The 19,221-nt window shown below is 39.4% G+C and overlaps 1 protein-coding gene and 1 long non-coding RNA gene across 4 annotated transcripts in view; one reads left to right on the forward strand and one right to left on the reverse strand.

Moving 5' to 3' along the window:
• The window catches only part of LOC138403001 (uncharacterized), a 164,090-nt gene that overhangs the window by 22,837 nt on the left and 122,032 nt on the right, over nucleotides 1-19,221 (forward strand). The gene's annotated exons all lie outside the window — the stretch shown is intronic.
• LOC117986615 (nucleolar protein dao-5-like) lies at nucleotides 1,048-16,930 on the reverse strand. Of its 3 annotated transcripts, XM_069501720.1 has the most exons (9): nucleotides 16,588-16,930; nucleotides 15,162-16,373; nucleotides 13,081-13,196; nucleotides 12,493-12,656; nucleotides 11,527-11,694; nucleotides 10,487-10,590; nucleotides 9,559-9,699; nucleotides 5,321-5,441; nucleotides 1,048-4,903 (listed from the first exon to the last, which is right to left on the reverse strand). In XM_069501720.1, the coding sequence occupies exons 2-9, from the start codon at nucleotides 16,338-16,340 to the stop codon at nucleotides 4,821-4,823; spliced, it is 2,076 nt and encodes a 691-aa protein (XP_069357821.1). In that variant the 5' UTR covers nucleotides 16,341-16,373; nucleotides 16,588-16,930; the 3' UTR covers nucleotides 1,048-4,820. The 3 variants fall into 3 exon arrangements, with proteins under 3 accessions (XP_069357821.1, XP_069357822.1, XP_034829373.1); XM_069501721.1 differs by having other exon boundaries at nucleotides 9,589-9,699; nucleotides 15,162-16,930; XM_034973482.2 differs by having other exon boundaries at nucleotides 15,162-16,930.

The raw sequence follows: 19,221 nt of genomic DNA on the forward strand, positions 1-19,221 counted from the left end.
CATACCTACATAATGTGACTAATTCTGTTGTACACATGAATATAATAAAGATATTATATACCAACCTACTTCACACTACTGGATATAAATTATAGTCCAGACAAAATAGATATTCAAGGTACATAAATGAATTATTGTGAAGTCCCCATCTATTTTGACCGGACTATAGTATTATGATTTATATCCTGTGTGAAATAATCTTAACGCGACAACGCGCGCGCTAGTAACGGGGAACGCCCGGTGCAGGTGTGCGAGGCGTCCATGTCCCCCCGCCTCATACCCCGATTCCCATGTTGACCTGTCGCGGATTATTATTATATTCTGTGCTATGACTAAATTGACAGCTCTGAATTGCTATCCTTTGCAGGGGAGCAATATGAAAGAAAAAGTAATATATTCAGACCATAGAGATTTCAGACCTGTTAGTTGTGTACAACAGAATGAGCCACTGTCGACCGGCGAGTCGATTCTGTAAAACCTACATCAATCATTATTACAATCTCAAGTGTTCCGATTGGCTAAATTTGTGCGATTCTTGTTGCAACAATGCATTGTAGCCAATAGTAAGCGAGCATCAACCAATCAGAGGTGATTGCGATCGTGACATTGTAGCTGTCATTCTACCGCAATCGCGCAGTGCAACGAGAATACCTACCATAAATTCAGCCAAAAACTTGCGATTGTAATAATAATTGATGCAGGTTTCACGGAATCGACCAGCAGCCTACTTGATTCACCAACCACCTGAAGGGTGAGATCTATAGAGATCACTCTGCTTAGACTTAAGACAGAGCTATAGTATAGTAGAGTAGAATATCTCTCACATAAATCCGCCGCACGGGTCGCACCAACCCGTGCTTTCGTCAAAGGTTGCCTGGAAGAGATCGCTTTAGCGATAAGGCCGCCTTTGCATGCTACGCTCTAACGATCTCGGCATGAATCTTCTGAATTGCGGTGCGGGAGCAAACGGAGCACTTAGCCTCGCACAAGTCATGCCGAGTTCCATCAGTCCTATAGAATAGAAGTGAAGGGCTAAATAAAAACCGCTTTTTCCTTAAATTATTTATATTTATTTCTGAATTGCATATAAATTTGTGGACTTTCTGTTACAATAGTACTCTCGACTGATATCACTTGTATAAAACGCTAAAATATGTACGCTATTGTACCAGAGGACCAGTCAACGTTCGCTCCGACAAACAGAAAATGCACACGCAATAATTTATACCTCTAAAACTTATTTCCTTTTTTAGAAATTAACCTATTTTTAGAAAGACCACCTATAATTAGGTACTTAGTTGTCCTAAGGTTCGCACACACACACTCAACTGAGCTTCGATACAACAACATAGGGCCATCCGCGAATGACCCGACAAAAAGTTCAAGTTGGTGTATAAACAACTTTTACCGAACACTAGTGATGTAACAAAAGTAAAAGATACGTCGTATGTGCGTAGAATCGTGCTGAAAACAGATTCGATTTTCAAAATGATTCTCTGTCAATCGAATCGGATTAAACTAGACCTGCATGACCGTTACGATCCCGTTTAAATTAACTCAAAACTATGTACCTAACATGTTTTATAACACATATGCACATAATTATATGTCACATGTTATATAACAATCCATGTTACATCAAGTAGGTATTAAAAAATAATTTTAAATTTAGAACATCCGAAATGAATCATTGGGGCTGATTCTCTTGTACACAATCTCTAAACTAAACTAAATTAACAGGTCTAAATCTAGTGCTATCCTTTTCCGCAAGCAACATTATGACAGGGATAGCAATAGATTTAGACGTGTAATTTTAGTTTAGTTTAGAGATTGTTTACAAGAGAATCGGCCCAATTGCTGCGTTTTTTTTAATTTAGACAACCATTCATAACTATGTAATATGTAACATGTATTAACACATAATATGCACATAATTTATTTTATGTCACATGTTATATAACAATCCATGTTACTAAATCAAGTATTAAAAATAATTTTAAATTTAGAACATCCGTAATGAATCATTGCTGCGTTTTGTTTTTTAATTTAGACAACCAGTGGTTTTTAAACTTTCTATACACCACACGACTTTCTTTTACAGGCACCAGTGGATCGTAAAAAAAACGGTAATGCGCGCCTAGACGCACCTTTATCTCTGTTTGAACAAAATTATTCTCCTATTACGTTAAATATAATCTATAACTCCCATGAATTATTTTTACAATAGGCAGTAAACGCATTTGGTATACAAATGTGTACAATTCCTTGCAAATTCATCACTAGAATGATTGGTCCAGATTGGTGATCGAAAAACCTTTTGTTATTCCGAATAATGCGAAATTTATCCTAATTTATTGTAAACAACACAAAAAACACAAATCATATCAAAATAAACATTTTTATGAAGCTTTAACACTCACCGATTTGTGAACCGAGAGCTAGTGAACTTTTCGTTTAAAAATATTTTCACCACATATTTTATGATTATGTTGAAATAGCTTTAAAAAAATTAGTTCGCCAGCTTCCGGCCTATTGATACTTTGTACTAATATACAATAATTTCCTTTCGCAATAAATCCAATAGGTACTCTAGAAAAGTTAAGAATTCTTTAGAATTAATCTTATACAAAAATCAAACTTAATTATTCTATTGCTTAACATTTATTGGGGCAAAATGCCCCGTTCAAATTATATAACATTCTAACACTGAATTAGAGAGTGACACTATTTAGTCGTACCTGAACGCATTTTGCTTGGTTTAAGTTTTAACAGATTTTCATGCGTACTGAGAAAATAGAGTTACTCCCTCATAATCAGTACATATTATTAGTAATAATATGATATTTTTTTGTTAATTTTTAAATATTTACATAGACTGTTATTTTACTTATATATACCGTAAGAAAAAATAAGTATAACCAAATTCAAATTCTTGTTTAGTTATTAGATTGCTGTTTTTGTTTTCAAATTAATTATTTTAGCTTCGATGTTTTATTAATTCAGCTAAGTACATTGAAAATAATTAAAGTCCCGCACATATTAATATTATTTCTAGTTTGCTATAGAACTATTATTAGCTAGAAATCGACAAAATAAAGTAAAGATACTTACAAATTCTTAGATTGTTGTAACTACTATTGATATTTGTTGAAGAAGATAGAAAATAATATGTACGGGACCTTCAACAAAACAAAACATCGTACTGATGTCATACATGTTACTGTATATTATATGTTATATAACATAATGTGTGCTGTGATAAATGGATTTCAACAATGTAGTCACATTTGTAAAAAATAAACTTATTATGCCTTCATAATATAACCTTAATATCTTTCAAAAAACATAAATAAGTAGGTATAATATGATAGCAAGAGCTATTTTTTGTATATCGTTGCAATAAAAAATTACTAACAAAAAATTGCTGTCTTATGACAAAAGTATTATGCGTACAAATGACCCAAATATGTAAATAATAAATACTAAAATATTACATTAACGGTGTGTAGTGCATACGTCAAACAGAGAGCGTTTTCACTTTTTATACACGAGTGAAAACATATGTTTGAAACATAGAATTGTTTATTTAAAAGGTGAACCGTACTTTGACATGACAGTAGAGTTAAAATGGCGCATGAAAAAACTCATTTTGTGCGGACTATATAGTAGTGTCACACATTGAAAATCGTAATTTTTATTAGACTGTTTTTCAAAAATGGAATTCCGCACGAGTTTCGCGTTCTTTATAACAACAAAAAAATGTGTAACAATTTTTTTTTATTTCATGCCAAAGTTATCAACTTTCATTGACATGTTTTCACTTTTATGAGGTAGTAAAGGTGAGAAGAGAACACATTAACCCCCGTATTCACAATCATTACTATGAGGTCTCACAGTGCGCTTGAACGCACAGTGTAGTTCCACCAATCAGATTATTTTGTCACGTCAATTTTCGATAATCTGATTGGTGGAACCCACACTATGCGTTCGAGCACACTGTGCGATTTCATAGTAATGATTGTGAATACGGCTATTAGTTTACCGTATGTGCGTTTCGCGCGTGGATGAAATTTTGCAGTGAATAAGAACGTTAACACACTAGAACTGGCGAAAAATATCAAAGTGGCAAATGTTTGGCGCCAAAAAATATCTTCAATAATTATATTTTGTTAAATTTTTGAACTGGCTTTACGGCTCTGGGTTCTGGTCCTTTTAAGACTTTGGCTCTTTTTGACGTGGCTCTTTTTTTTCTAGAAACCCACGATATTTCAGGGTCATTGAATGCTATAACATGTCTCGCTCGTCGGTCTAGGCCTTAAATGTTTATTGCTTCGGTTTATTCGTGAGGTATTAAGGCTAATTAAGGTATTCATTACTCTGAGTATGATATTTGACATATAGTCACGCTCGTCTATAACGCTGTAGCGCATGTGTTACGCTCTCTGTGTGACTCGTACATTATACACCGTTACGTCATGCGTCTGACCGTGTGACGCATACTCGTCACGCTTGTGTCCGTGTGACGCGTTTACGTCACGCGTCTGTGTGTGTAACGCGTTTACGTCAGACGTGTAATCTTGTAACGCGCTTACGTCACGCGTGTATCCTCGTGAGACACATATGCCACGCATGTGAATGTGTGATGCGGTTACGTCACGCGTGTGACTGTATGACGCACACAAGTCCCGCACTTGAATATGTGACGTGCGCACGTTACGCGTTTGACTGCATGACGTCCACACGACACACGTATGTCTGTGTGATGCGCTTACGTCACACGTGTGACCGCGTGACGCGAGCACTGGGGGTTTGTGCGTGTGTTATTTCTTGACTGGGCGACGCGTGCGGCTGGTTTTGCCTGTCGATGTCGAAGGGGTTGGCACTACTGGAGTTGATTTGTTTTCTGAAAGAATTAAATAATACATAAATAGCGCCATTTTTATACATAAATAGTTGGAAGACCCCCCACTGGGTGGGACGACATCAAACGAGTCGCAGGGAGACGCTAGATTCAAGCGGCGCAAAACCCTGTGGAAGTCCATTCAAGCTGTCCAGCAGTGGGAGTCTATTGGTTGACGATGATGACATAAATAGCGAGCAAACGAGCAGGCGGCGGCTCTCGACTATCGACAAATACTTTTTTTACACACACAACACCAGAGCATCATGATCCAGTTCCATAAGTCATGTAAGTGCGCGCGAGAGGTTCGATAAAAATGATTTATGACCCAGTTCGCACGTCCATAACGGCCTTAGTATAGGATATGGGATGTACCAACTCGATCCTTTGATGGTAATTTTTTTTTTAAATTTTAACTACCTTTCGCGGCGCGTCTTCCTTTCCGCGGCGTTGCGACGGGGGTCTCGACCTTGGCCGGCTTGACGGGGGTCCGCTTCGCCGGCGTCTTAGCTTTGGCCTTCTCCGTTAACGCAGTGGCCGTCTGAAAGCGTCACCATTGCAGTACTCTTTCGAAAAGTTATTTGTGTATAATTATTAAAAAACAAATTTATTTTAGCTGCCACACATTATACATTGAGACTGATTCTACATAACTACATAATCTCTAAAATTCACAGGTCTAAATCCGTATAGGTCAGGGAAAGAAGTTAGTATAACAGCACTCTCTCTATTACAGTACGATTCAAACTTAAATGCGTCTGCGTGAAGTTGCGAGACGTGCGCTGTTACCCTCCCCGCTACCCCGCTACCCCGGACACGCAAAATGTGTGTACTGCGCAACGTCGTGCGCAAACTTAACGTTTGAATCGCACTTACCTACGACCTGTAAGTGCGAGCGAAACAGACAGATAACTCGACGACTCAGTTTAAAATGCGTCGACTTTAATCCCATACAAATAATAGAGCCAAAACTCAGTGAGCGTTAACCATTTTGAGTCACCAACCATTCACAAACGAAACTAACTGCATTTTGAATGTTTGTTTTAAGCATGTTTGTGATTGGTTTGTGACTGAAAATATTTTACTCCCACTGATATTTTTGGCTCTATTTGTATGGGATTATGTAACAAAGAGCGCTATACTAACTTCTTTCCGCCGATAGAGTATAGTGCTATCCTTTTCATTAGGGAGCATTATGAAACGGATAGCAATACATTTTAGACCTATCATTTTAGTTTAGAGATTGTGTAAGAATTAACCACAGTATTGCTACTATAAATTAAAATTGTTTGTTGTTGTTGTTGTTGTTTATTGTGTTGCTTTTAGTTGTGTCTATTGTATTTGTTGTTATAGCAACAATTGAAATATACAGGGTGTAACCAGAACGCTGGCGCTGGCAAAAACGAAGACAGGTGACAACGAACGTTCCGTATGTAGGCCACTCGGAGTCAATGGCGCGTCGTAGGCGGGGCAATGACCTGAGTTTTGCACGCTATACATTGCGAGTTTGAAAAATACTAAATCACTAAAACTACAAAACGAGGCAAATGGTTATTGGTATTGGATTGTGTTTAGGTAGTATAACAATAACGCTAAGTTTTTTCTAGCGTTCTGGTTCCACCCCGTATATGCTGTGAAAATTTCAATTCTCTACCTATTGCGGTTCATGAGATACAGCCCGCTGTCAGACAGACGGACAGACAGACAGCGGAGGCTAAGTAATAGGGTTCCGTTGGCACCATTCAGGTACGGAACCCTAAAAAGTGACTAATCATATAGAATAGTAATCTGTCAAAATTATATCAAATCATGTTAGGCCGTCCATGCTAAATGACAGATTCGCCTTAACGCTCATGTCACGTAAACTTGAACAATTACTCTTGCCTCTGCGTGTCAAATAATTTTTATTCAAAACTAGCTGAACCGCCCCGGCTTCGCTCGGGTGGAGTTTAGAAAATTGAGGGGGAGGTTGAATTAAATTTTTCTCTCCGTAAGAACCCTCCTCGTACTTCAAGGAATATTATAAAAAAATAATTAGCGAAATCGGTTCAGCCGTTCTCGAGATTTGCGATGAGCAACACATTTGGTGATTCATTTTTATATTATAGAAGATATCAAATTATTGTTTCTTTCACAATGAAAAATCTTATCAAAATTATGAATAATCACTTAAATTTAAATAGCATGCAACATTTGCATGCCTAAGAATATAGAAAAAAATAAAAATATAGAGTAGGTAGAGATCGCAAATCACTATAGAAACTCATAATAAGTACTTATAACTTAAGAAAAATACATATTATATTTGATTTAAAAATTATAGTAAAAACAACACAAAAGCAAGCGACGATAGATGGAGGTGGATGATTTATTTTTTCTTAACCCTTATTATTATTATTTAATTCTGTACCAAAAATTAGTAATTAGTAAAAAGTTAAAATATAAGAAGTCGACTGGGAGGTTTTAAGATTATTGATATAAATTAATACCTATAATTTGTTAATAAATGGGAAAGTTTGACTTTCTTAGTATTCATTTTCCGTGAAATACGAAAATAATAAAAAAAAACAATCATGACAATAAAGAATATAGTATTAAAAAAATTATTTGTTTATTTTTATATCATAAAAACGCAATTAGTATCCCAACCAAACCCGAGTATAGTAACTAGTCATCTGTATAAAATACAGACTCAGACCAAAATTTTATTTTATTTATTTATTTATTATAAATATAAAATTAATACACTTATTGATATTCATTGATTTCTTATTTCATTGATTTTCATTAAAAAAAAAACACTGTTTTATATTTTCGAGACATTTTTTTCTGAACAATAGGTTTTTAGTAATGATTGTGAAATGCGATGGATTGATGAGAGATAAAAGAAAATAAAATTGTACCTCGACCCAATCATAACTGGCAATCACTGTAACCATAACTTTCATATAATAAATATACATGCACAGTGTATTGTAATATAAATGCTGATACACACAGAATGCGCGACGTCGTGCGTTCAACGCGGCTCCTACAAGTTGCAATCATCGATCTAATAGTGTTTTATTTTAGGAACGGTCAGGAGGCGAAAATTTATGCTCTATTAAAAAAAAATTGGAATTCGGTTTCAAGAATCATGTCGTCAATTTAAAGAAAATAAAAATGCATTCTAAGATTTGCAAGAAATATTGTAAGAAATAAATGTTGTGAAACAGTTTCTAAAATAAACAGGAAGAGCTAGGTTTACGACTTTGCAAATTAGTCGCCCAACTCTCTCTCATACTCTGTTACAATTTCATAATAGCTCTGTAAAATTGCGATTTTTTTTTCCACGTACGTTCAATCTAAAATCGACGGCATGACCACTTAGAAAAATATCTCAAATAAAACTTCCGCGGACCGATGCCAAAAAGTAGCACCAGGTTTTTTGTTAGGGGACTAATTTAGTCAGGGAGGATCAGCTTGTAGATCGATAAATGACTCTCTGAAAATATTCAAGGGTACTTTACTCCTGATGCCAACTGTACAATGTACATTATTACGTCTTGCCGAGTGATTTCCGTCGCGCTTTCTGTGTGTCTCAGGCTTAAAGTACAGCCATTCGTTCAGTTCACTCAAATCCATCCACTAACTAACGACTCATAACATTCCGCACACTGCTTCCGTTTGGTTATTTCAAGGCATTTGGGACACTTTTTTTTTTAAATTGCGTTGATATTTTTTTCGATACAGAATAATCATTGATTTGGGTCCTACATTGGGTCTTAACAGTTTAAAAGTACGAATTCTCTTTCAAAATAAAAAAACCGGCCAAGTGCGAGTCAGACTCACGCACTGAGGGTTCCGTATTACAATCGTATTTTATCGACATTTTGCATGATAAATCAAAAACTATTATACCTAAAAATAAATAAAAATCTGTTTTAGAAGGTACAAGTGAAGCCCTTTCATATTATGATACCCCACTTGATATAGTTATCTTACTTCGAATATTGAAAATACTAATTATTAGCTTGACCGCAATTTTTTTTTTGGGTGATGTGACCACCGATTCACGGTTTTCAGATTTTTCCCCTAAAGCCAGCTATAAAACTCATCTACCTGCCAAATTTCATGATTCTAGGTCAACGGGAAGTACCCTGTAGGTTTTTTGACAGACAGACATACAAATAAGTGATCCTATAAGGGTTCCGTTTTTCCTTTTGAGATACAGAACCCTAAAAAAGATATTGTAAAAGCTCATACATTCGTATTTTGAAAATTGAAGACAAATTGGTATGCTTGTGTCACACATAGCACATAGTGCCACAGACAGTGGCGTGCACAGGGTTTGAAGCCAGGGTAGGCATTAGTTAGGGGAACCTGTTTACTGGCAGGTCATAATGTAAAATTTGCATTGAGCTATTACAACTGGGGTAAGCAGTGCATTTATGCCTCTATGACCTGCACGCCACTGGCCCAGACTACATAGATACTATGGACGGGGTTCACTGGTTCGTGCGAACACGAACCAGTCACGGGCTAGTCAGTAGCAAAGTGCGTATGCCAAAATAATGCGTATGGGAAAACGCCAGTGTGAAACCAGCGTACAACCAAACGTCCGCGTGTCGGTACATCGCGTCAAACAGAGTGAGGTAAGGTGGGCGATAGATACGTACATGTCTATATATCCGTCGCACTATGCCTACCTTGCTACTCGGCCCCGCGGCGCCGCGGGGGGGAGGGGGGGCCGCGGCCGGCGTCCTGGCGCCGCGCAAGGGCGCGCTGCGCACCTTTTTGCTTGGCGTCGGTTCGCTTTTCTGCGGACAATCTTGGACTTGAAAATGGACGTCATTTTTGTTCACCCTTCGACGCCCATAATGGTACTGATTCTGAGCACAACCTAATGTTAGAGTATTCGCATCCTCTTCTTACTAATGTAATATGAAAAGGACAGACGCAGTTTGACAGTTTTAAATTTTATTTTTAGATGGAATAACCCGTGATTTTAGCGCACAGTCGCGAGCCTACTGTTTAAATTTGTAACGTGCACTAAAATTTAGAGTCTTTAAATGTAAAGTTCATGTTCTGTCCCTTTTTAGCATTGTTAAAAAGAAAAGGATGCAGATACTCTAAATTTAGTTTAGAGAAAGACAACGGAATCGGTGCCAATATGGATTTTTTGAATATACCGCCACCATCTTTATCCCCTTCTCATTCTGAGAGGAGACCCGTGCTCAGTAGTGGACCGGCGATGGGTTGATCATGATGATCGCCACCATCTTTAAATTGAGAATTGATCTCATTTTCATAAACAGCACCCCAAAATTCCTTGCGTCTACACACCTACCACCAATATTCAAAATGTGCGTGTTTTCGATGTGCACATAAAAAGGGGAACTGTAAATTTAAAAAATGTGAATCCGCCATCTGAAAATGGAGGTCATTTTCGTAATCATTACACCGAAAATCTCGAATGTACAAATCAAAAATCAACTCCTACATTTTACTGTTTTCTTACACCAGCAAAGAACTTCATTAATAAAAATGCATGTAATTGTGTGTATATTCGTCGGTGTGTGTGTGTGTGTGTGTATGAGTACATACCGCAGTGTCGTTGACTTCTGCTTTGGGCGAGGATTTGGAGCTGTTCCGTTTGCGGGTCGCCTTCTTCTCCAGTTGCGACTCGTCTTTGTAAAGCGAGAGGTCCACTGTAACAGATTTTTTATTAAATAAAAAAAGGTAACAAGCAACAACAGTACCTTCTCTATTAATTCATCATCATGATCAACCGATAGACGTCCTCTGCTGGACATAGGCCTCTTGTAGGGACTTCCACACGCCACGGTCTTGCGCCGCATGAATCCAGCGGCTCCCTGGGACTTGTTTGATGTCGTCCCTCCTACCTAGTGGGGTCCACCTAGTGGGGGGCCTTTCAACGCTGCGTCTTCCGGTGCGAGGTCGCCATTCCAGCACCTTGGGACCCCAACGTCTATCAGTTTTACGAACTATGTGCCCTGCCCATTACCACTTCAGCTTCGCAATCCGTTGAGCTATGTCGGTTACTCTAGTTCTCCTACGGATCTCCTCATTTCTGATTTGATCATGTAGAGAAAGTCAGAGCATAACTTTCTCTATCATTGGTAAAAAGGATAGTTAGTCCAGTTACAAAGTAAAAACTTAACTGTTGTATAAAAAGCCACAAATATACAAAAGGCCCAGACCAATGTGTTCACACATTGGTCTGGGCCTTTTGTATATTTGTGCCTGTATAATCTATAAACACTGAGCTCTACTTATACAAGTACAGTTCTTGCAATTCACGAAGACGAGTGAACTTTACTTGTGGTTACGTCGTATACAGACATTACGTACGTGTGCGTGCATATCGGACCAATCAGTCGCGAGCAAGCGCTGTCAAACGCACACATTTATTGTACCTTCCGTATACCGATACGACTTAAACACAAGCATGAGTCACTCGCCTTCGTGAAATGCAAGAACTATACCTGCGATTGGCGACCTGTTTTTGAAGCAGTAGACCTGCAGTATGGACTAAGCTCGCGCGCGCTCGCCCGCCTTCAATATCTGCGCGCCACCGCTCGCGCGTCGCAACGACAGTGTTGTTAGAGAAGTCAATAACTTACATCCGTCGGGGTGTTCCTCTGTAAGCTGCAGACAGTTGGCTCCGCTCTGCTCGGCGCGCAACGCTCGCTGCAGTATGGACTGAGCTCGCGCGCGCTCGCCTGCCTTCAGTATCTGCGCGCCGCCGCTCGCGCGTTGCAACGACAGTGTTGTTAGAACACACTCCATGTCTACAACAAACAATTATTGGTAACTAAAAGACCAATATCAGATCTCTATACCAAAGAGATGATACCGGCGAGTGTGTCGCTACTTCATCCACGTGGACTTAGGTTTTATGACTCCCGAGGGAACTCTTTGATTTTCCGGAACAAAAGACCTGTCTGCTCTCGGGATGCAAGGTATATTTGCGTCAAAATCGCGCATGGGCCGTGAGAAGCTAACAGATAGACAAACACTGATATTAGGATCATAGAATATTATTAAAATTACATACACCAGTCTCGGGTTTTATCTAGTGCTTTGGTCTAAAAGTGTGGTGTAAAATGTTCACTTTTCATTAAGTCGAAATTAAATGAAAAAAAAAATACGAACTACATGCCACGATTCCGTGTAGTTAAAAATCGTTATCGTTTTCGATCGCTCAATATACACGCTGAAATCGTAATGGTTGTTTTCCCGAAGCGAAATGATTTTGTCATGGTATCACAATCGATTTATAAATATAATATTATAAAAAAATATTAGAGTCAAAAATGGCAAATTTACAATCGTAAAAAACAAAACTCGAATGAGACCTCGAACCAATAGTAGTCCCGCGTGAGTGCAGACTAGTTTATGCCGTATCACTACGAGCTTATTTTGCTCTAAACTTCTAACAGCGCGGTTCGAGTGGATGTACCTACCTATCATTCACGTTGTCTAGTGAATTACTATTGTTTCTCACATTTTCGAATTGATGCCTTTTTTTCAATTACATATTTCAAAACAAAAACATTTTTTTAAAAATTTCAGCGTGTATATGATACCTGTGACGTCATAGAAGTCAGGCTTATACGTTTCCCCCTTGGAGTCCGCCTTGTCCTGTGAGAGCCAGCGAATCTTGATCTTGCGCGTAGAGCGGTATACATTCTGTACGGCTTGGCACACGTAAAACCCGCCCTCCGCGTTGCGGACTGCTAAGTATTCGTTTCTGGGAACAAGCAATCGTAGTTAAAAAAACTTTTTAAACACGACTGCCCTGCCAAAAATTTAACTAAAAATTAAAAAAATTCAAGCTAACAGCCGCCATATTGATTTTTTTTTCAAAAAGCTACAGCCAGTCGGCATGATGTAAGGATTCTAACGATGCCCCATACATCCAAATCTGTTCAGGCATTTTGAATGCGGGCATTCAGAATCGGCGCAAAAAATAATTGTGACTTTGTATGGCAGACCTTATCTAGCAATAGCATACCTGCTTGTATTTATGTCCATATCTGTGGTTTGAGCTGTCACTGTCAACAGTTTTTCAGCATTTATTCGGCCGCGCATTGGTTCGTTAAGTCAATCTTTCGTGTCACGGGCACCTTAGCTAGCTACTTGACTTACTAGTACTTCTCTAGAGAACAACTTACTTGTAGAAGACGATGAGCTTATCATCGTTAGGCTTAGTGGGGGTGGCGCGACCAGCCGACGCGGACAGTTTCGTGGCCATCGCGAGCTCAGGTGTGGGCGACTGGTACAGCTGCACCTGTAATACAACATGCAGACATTTGGGGTTGAAATTGATGACTTCTGTAGGCGACGCGTGTGATCTGCATATCCTTTTTATTTAGAACAATAAAGAAAAGGCTCAGAGAAAAATGTACTTCATAGAACCCAATGTGCAGCGGCCTTTGCCAACAGTTCATCCGACATGCGCGTAACATGTCCTATCTAAATAAATCAAAACAATCTGACTATCAACTGACTGATCTATCAACGCACAGCTCAAGCTACTGGACGGATCGGGCTGAAATTTGGCATGCAGATAGGTATTATGACGTATCCGCTAAGAAAGGATTTTTGAAAATTCAACCATTAAGGGTGTGAAATAGGGGTTTGAAATTTGTGTAGTCCACGCTGACGAAGTCGCGAGCATAAGCTAGTAGGTAGTTTATATAAAAAGAAAAGTCTTAACTTACTGACTGACTCTTGGACCTAGAAAGCTGAAATTGCACAGAGGTTCCCTTTATAATGTAGACAAGGAATAATACCTGATTTTTCACCCGGATGAAGTCGCGGGCATAAGCTAGTAAAAATAAATGTGTACTGCCTAAGTAGTATAAATGAGTTGACTTTTTATGACTCAACATGTGTTTTTATATAATGAATCTTATTCTCTAGACAATAAGAGACTACAAATCTCAGCACGATTTCACATCGTAAAACGCAAAAGCATTTGCGTAAAGATGCCGTAAAGGCGCTAACATACTGTACTATCTCTTTTATGAGTGACACATTTTGTTTTATATATAAAAAAATCCGGTCAAGTGCGAGTCGGACTCGCACACGAAATAACACTTTTAATTTTTTTAGGGTTCCGTACCTCAAACCGGACACCGCCGAATTTCTTGTTGGTTCTTCTCGGTAGGATCGGCATTCCGAACCAGTGGTAAATTACTAGTAAATTAGTGGTAGTTTACTACCTGACTATTCATAAGCACTTGTAAAAAGTTTACTTGAATAAATCATATTCTATTCTATTCTATTCAAAAGGAAAAACGGAAGCCTTATAGGATCACTTTGTTGTATGTCTGTTTGTCAAGAAACCTACAGGGTACTTCGGCAGGTAGGTAGGTCTTATGGCAGACATAAGGGGTAAAATCTGAAAACCGTGAATTTGTGGTTACATCACACAAAAAAAATTAAATTGTGGTCATGACCAGACCTGCTGGCATGTGATGATGCAACCTAAGTTGGAGTGTGCTTGCCTAGAAGATGACTATTCATTCTTGACATGAAGGTGTCAATTTAAAAAGTACCTACATGTAATAAATTTAAAGTACTAATTGAATCTAAAATTGGGTATTTGACTCCCAATTTTTTTATTACTTTATTATAAACTAGGATAAAAATAATGATGTAAACAGAATAAACTAATTAAATTGATCAAATAACATTTAAATATTTCTAATTAGACAGATGGGAGGATGACCTGCCAAAGGGTTGGCGCGGACTAGCGTTAGATAGGAAAAAATGGAGAAGTCTAGAGGAGGCCTATGTCCAAAGAGGACAACCTGAACTGTAAACTGCTGGTGTTACTAATTTTTTTTAGAATAAATTATGTAGGATAGGATAATTAAATAATAGGAAATAAGAAATTAGTAATACGTTTAGTTAGTAATATAAGATGTAAAACTAGTGAATCAGTGAATAAAGGCTATTTTATTTATTTTATTTAATTAGACAGAGATAACGATATAGCATTTGGACATCACACCTTACTAATGCCATAGTAGCTTCGTGCAGTTTCATACAAATTTTCGTTTTGCGAGAAAGGAATAGAAGACCCTCCCACTCCAAAATTAAAATGCTTTACTTACTACGTACTTTGTAAATCTTTGTTGGATTTTAATATTTTTTTCAGTGTACGTCATTATTTTTATCCTAGTTTATAATAAAGTAATAATATTTATCAAATTCAAAGGTAGGAAAATACCCATTTGTTAGTTACCTTAGTCCTATTCCTTTTAGTTCTTATGTCTGGAGTCCCAGCATCCTCCGCAGATTTCTTAGATGGAGTAGCTCCATCAAGCTTCTCGGACACTTGCCGTCTTTTCCTCATCGGAGGAGTCACAGTGGCCAACTTCAATGTGGACTTTGGAGTTACTTTCACTTCCGCTTTTGATAGAACTTTAGTCTCTGGTTTCTTTTCTACTACCGGTACATCTTTAGCCGGTACTGGTTTTTCTGGTTCTTCTTTCTTAGGTAGGTCGCCATCTTTTGGCTTTTCTGGTTCTGTTTTGTCAGTTTTCTGGGCCTGTGGTTCTACAACTGCTGGGTTTTTGGGTTTTTCAACAACTTCATCAACCTTTTCTTTTGCTACTGAAGGTTCCGGTTTTGCACTCGCCTCTGCTTCTTTCGGTGGAGAGGATGGCTTTTCCTGACTCTGATTGTCGTTAGCCGACTCCGGGACTGGCTTGCTGTCACTCTGGGAGGGTGCAACGTCGGCAGCGGGGGCGGGTTTAAGCTCAGTAGGTTTTGATGGGGATTTTTCGGGTGGTTCGTTCGCTGTAGCTACTTTAGGCTGTGCGGGGCCGTCTGTTTGACTGACAGGTACACTGGCTTCAGGTTTCTGTGGAGTGGGTGGTGTGCTGGCGGGCTTTTCAGGCGGCTTAGGCACACTGGGTGATGTCTTGGGGATGTCCGGTTTGTCCTGCTTGGGCTCCGGGTGCTGCGGCTTGAGCGGCGCGGCCGCGGCCGGCTTGGGGCAGTCGACGGTCCCGTTGGCGGGCCCGGGTTCATCTTTCTTGTCGGGTGCGCGAGTGAGAGCCAAAGGCTGCACGAGGCTGAGCGCGCTGGGCCCGACGCCCTTGGGGCTGGGCTGGGCGGGCGCGGCGGGCAGTAGCGACAGGTTGCCGTGGTGACTCATGTTCTGCGCCATCTGTGCCATGTTCGCGGAGACGGGGGCCATGGAGGGCGGAGGCGCGGCGGGCGCGAGCGGCGCGTGCAGTGCGTGTTGTGACAGGTTCTGCACGGACAGACTGTTACCGGGCGGGTGCACCGAGTTGGCGCCCTGCGGGAGCCCTACTGCGTGATTGGCACTCGCGACGTTGCCCTTCGCGGGACTCGCCTGCCCGCCGGGCTGCGGCACCCCTGGTTGGGGCAGCACTGGTTTTAAAGCAGAGTTCATATCAACTAAAACTCACTCTCGCCGCGACGAAAGCTGAAACATAAAGGTAGACTTATCGTATTTACGCTGTTGCCGCGAGTCGGAGCGCCGAGGTGTCTTTGACCCAAAACAATAATTCATACATAATCTTGTCTATGTATATAGGCGTACGCGCGCAAGAACGCCGCCGAGACGACTCTCCTCGCTTTTAGGAACTTTTCCCCTCCGAACGACGCTGTATGAGTAAGATATGATGGTCAAAAGTTACCACTAGCGGATTCGTCGATGAACGCTCATGAAATTGGTGAGTAGCGAGCGCCGCCGTGGAGATAGCCGCAAAAAATATGCGTTGCTATAACTAAGAAACTTCCGCAAGACGGGACCCCGCCGTCGGCACCGATTGGAAAGATGTTATGATGCAGTCATCGAACGACGCATACGAACAGTTGACCTCACACGCGGCACAGTAATTCCATGGTTAACGCTTTTGATCACGAATTATCACACACCGAATTCACAAAAAGTCATCGAAATCTTTCAACAAGTAATAATGCACAATAGTTTAGAGATGGCGTCGGCCCAACGCGCATGCGCCACCCTCTTTTTCTCTCCTCCAATCAAGTCATAGATTTGCACGGAGTTAAAACGAGTTTACCCGAGATGGTCCGAGGATATATTCTTTCTTGCTCATGTTCTAGACGATCTTTGTATTGCTTTCTCGATTGCTGACAGTTGCGTACAATATAAAAAATTAGATTTGGAGGGAATATTTTTTTTAATTATTAATTGGAATGTACCTACCTACTTTGTGCAAAAAATTGATAAATATATTTTAGTACTATTTGGTAACTTCAAGTTTTATTATTTAAATATTTAAAGCCACATTTAAAGCTATGTAACGAGTAGGTATTTATTCGTGGTTTTAAAACAGAGGAATTATAGGTGCTTAATAAACAGTGGGGCCGATTCTCTAGTACACAATCTCTAAACTAAACTAAATTAACAGGTTTAAATCTAGTGCTTTCCTTTTCCGCAAGCAACACTATGAAAGGGATAGCAATAGATTTAGACGTGATATTTTAGTTTAGTTTAGAGATAGTGTACAAAGGAATTAGCCACATTGATAAATTTTATTTCTTGAGCGTAGCGAAAAAATTCCAAGCTATGTTCTAACCATAGAGCCAAATCAATCCTCAAATCGTGCTCAAATCAATCCGATAATTTTCCCATCGTCCCATAAAAATTATAATATAACTAGTTAATTAGGTGGTTTAACATTTTCAAACATTTCTTCAGAGAAGCCAATACTAATGTTAATAAAGTACGAAACATATTATTTAATACCTAATCTAGCTGATTAATAAATAATAAATTACTAGCTGATACCCGCGACTTCACCCGTGTGGATTTAGGTAGGTTTTAAAAATCCCGAGGGAACTCTTTGATTTTTGAATATCACGTCGATCCGTTGCGATGTGATTGAAGGACAAACAAACCAAACTTCGCATTTATAATATGGGTAACTATAGTTAGCCATATTATAAACGCCTAAAGACGAAAGTCTTTAATGAGTGTGTCCTACCAGTGATGACGTATGGCGCTGAGACGTGGACACTGACAGTTGGCCTTGTCCACAGTTCAAAGTCGCTCAGCGGGCTATGGAGCGGGCTATGTTGGGTATCTCTCTGAGGGACAAATTCGTAACGAGGAAATCCGTAGAAGAACCAGAGTGACCGGACATAGCCCAACGAAGCCAGCTGAAGTGGCATGTGGGCAGGCCACGTCTGCCGCAGAACCGATGGCCGATGGGGCAGACGTGTTCTGGAGTGGAGACCGCGTATCAGCAAGCGCAGTGTGTCTACTTTTATTTACTCTATCTACGACACTGACTTACCAAAGAGTATATTATAATCACTCCGTTTTATGACTTACCTACCAGTCACCTCTGTCCACTACAGGTGCCCAGACCAAAGAGCATATTGGTCTGTGCCAAAGAGTAAATGGAGTAAAAAAAAACGCATGAACAAAGAAAAATCGAAAAAATCAAATAACTTTATGAAAATAAGTTATGTTGTTTTTATGTTATCAATTTTGTGCTATTTCAGTGTGATAAATAAATATGTGTGATTAAAAGTACCTACCACGTACCTACGTAATCAACTAAGTTACGATACTTTACACAAGTACCTACCGGCTAACTTATATAAAAGTTAAACTATAGTGCTTTGGAGTATTCAGTGTAAAATGGCAAGTACATACAGTTTATAGTACATAACTTTGCATAAATCATTTTTGTCATGCAGTACTATAATTTTATGTATTTCAGGACGTCCTCACGAGACCTGCCGAAGAGTTTGGCAACGATGAGACCCTAGAACACCTGTGGCAGCGAGGGCCATGGAGCACAGTGATATTTACTTTAACGTAAGTTACATAAAGGTAGTAAGTTCTTATCTTTATTAGATTAGCTGGAACAACCGCGTGCAGTCCTACATAGTCCTTAAAATGCGTCCAAAGTAAACAATGGGAAAGCCATATTTGCTCTATTGTGGCAATGGTCCATTCAACCTATTTTAAGGAAATTTGGTATTTTTGAAATATCATACTTCTTTTAAGGAAGAAGAAAATGATTTTAAAAAAACCTTCCCTGGGGTGGAAGCTATATCTGTACCTAATTTCATTAAAATCTGTCACACGTATGCACTTTTGCATTTATAATATTAGTATGGATGTTTTATTTTAATAGGGGAAAGCAGCTGTCACGATGAGAATGATCGGTACCCTTATTATAAATGCGAAAGTGTGTTTGTTTGTTTGGTTTGTCCTTCAATCACGGCGCAACGGATTGACGTTCGACGACCTCCCTGGCGCAGTGGTGAGCGCTGTGGTCTTAATAGTGGGA

This window comes from Maniola hyperantus, chromosome 11 (assembly GCF_902806685.2).
Source record: "Maniola hyperantus chromosome 11, iAphHyp1.2, whole genome shotgun sequence".
Taxonomy (NCBI): Eukaryota; Metazoa; Arthropoda; class Insecta; order Lepidoptera; family Nymphalidae; genus Maniola; species Maniola hyperantus.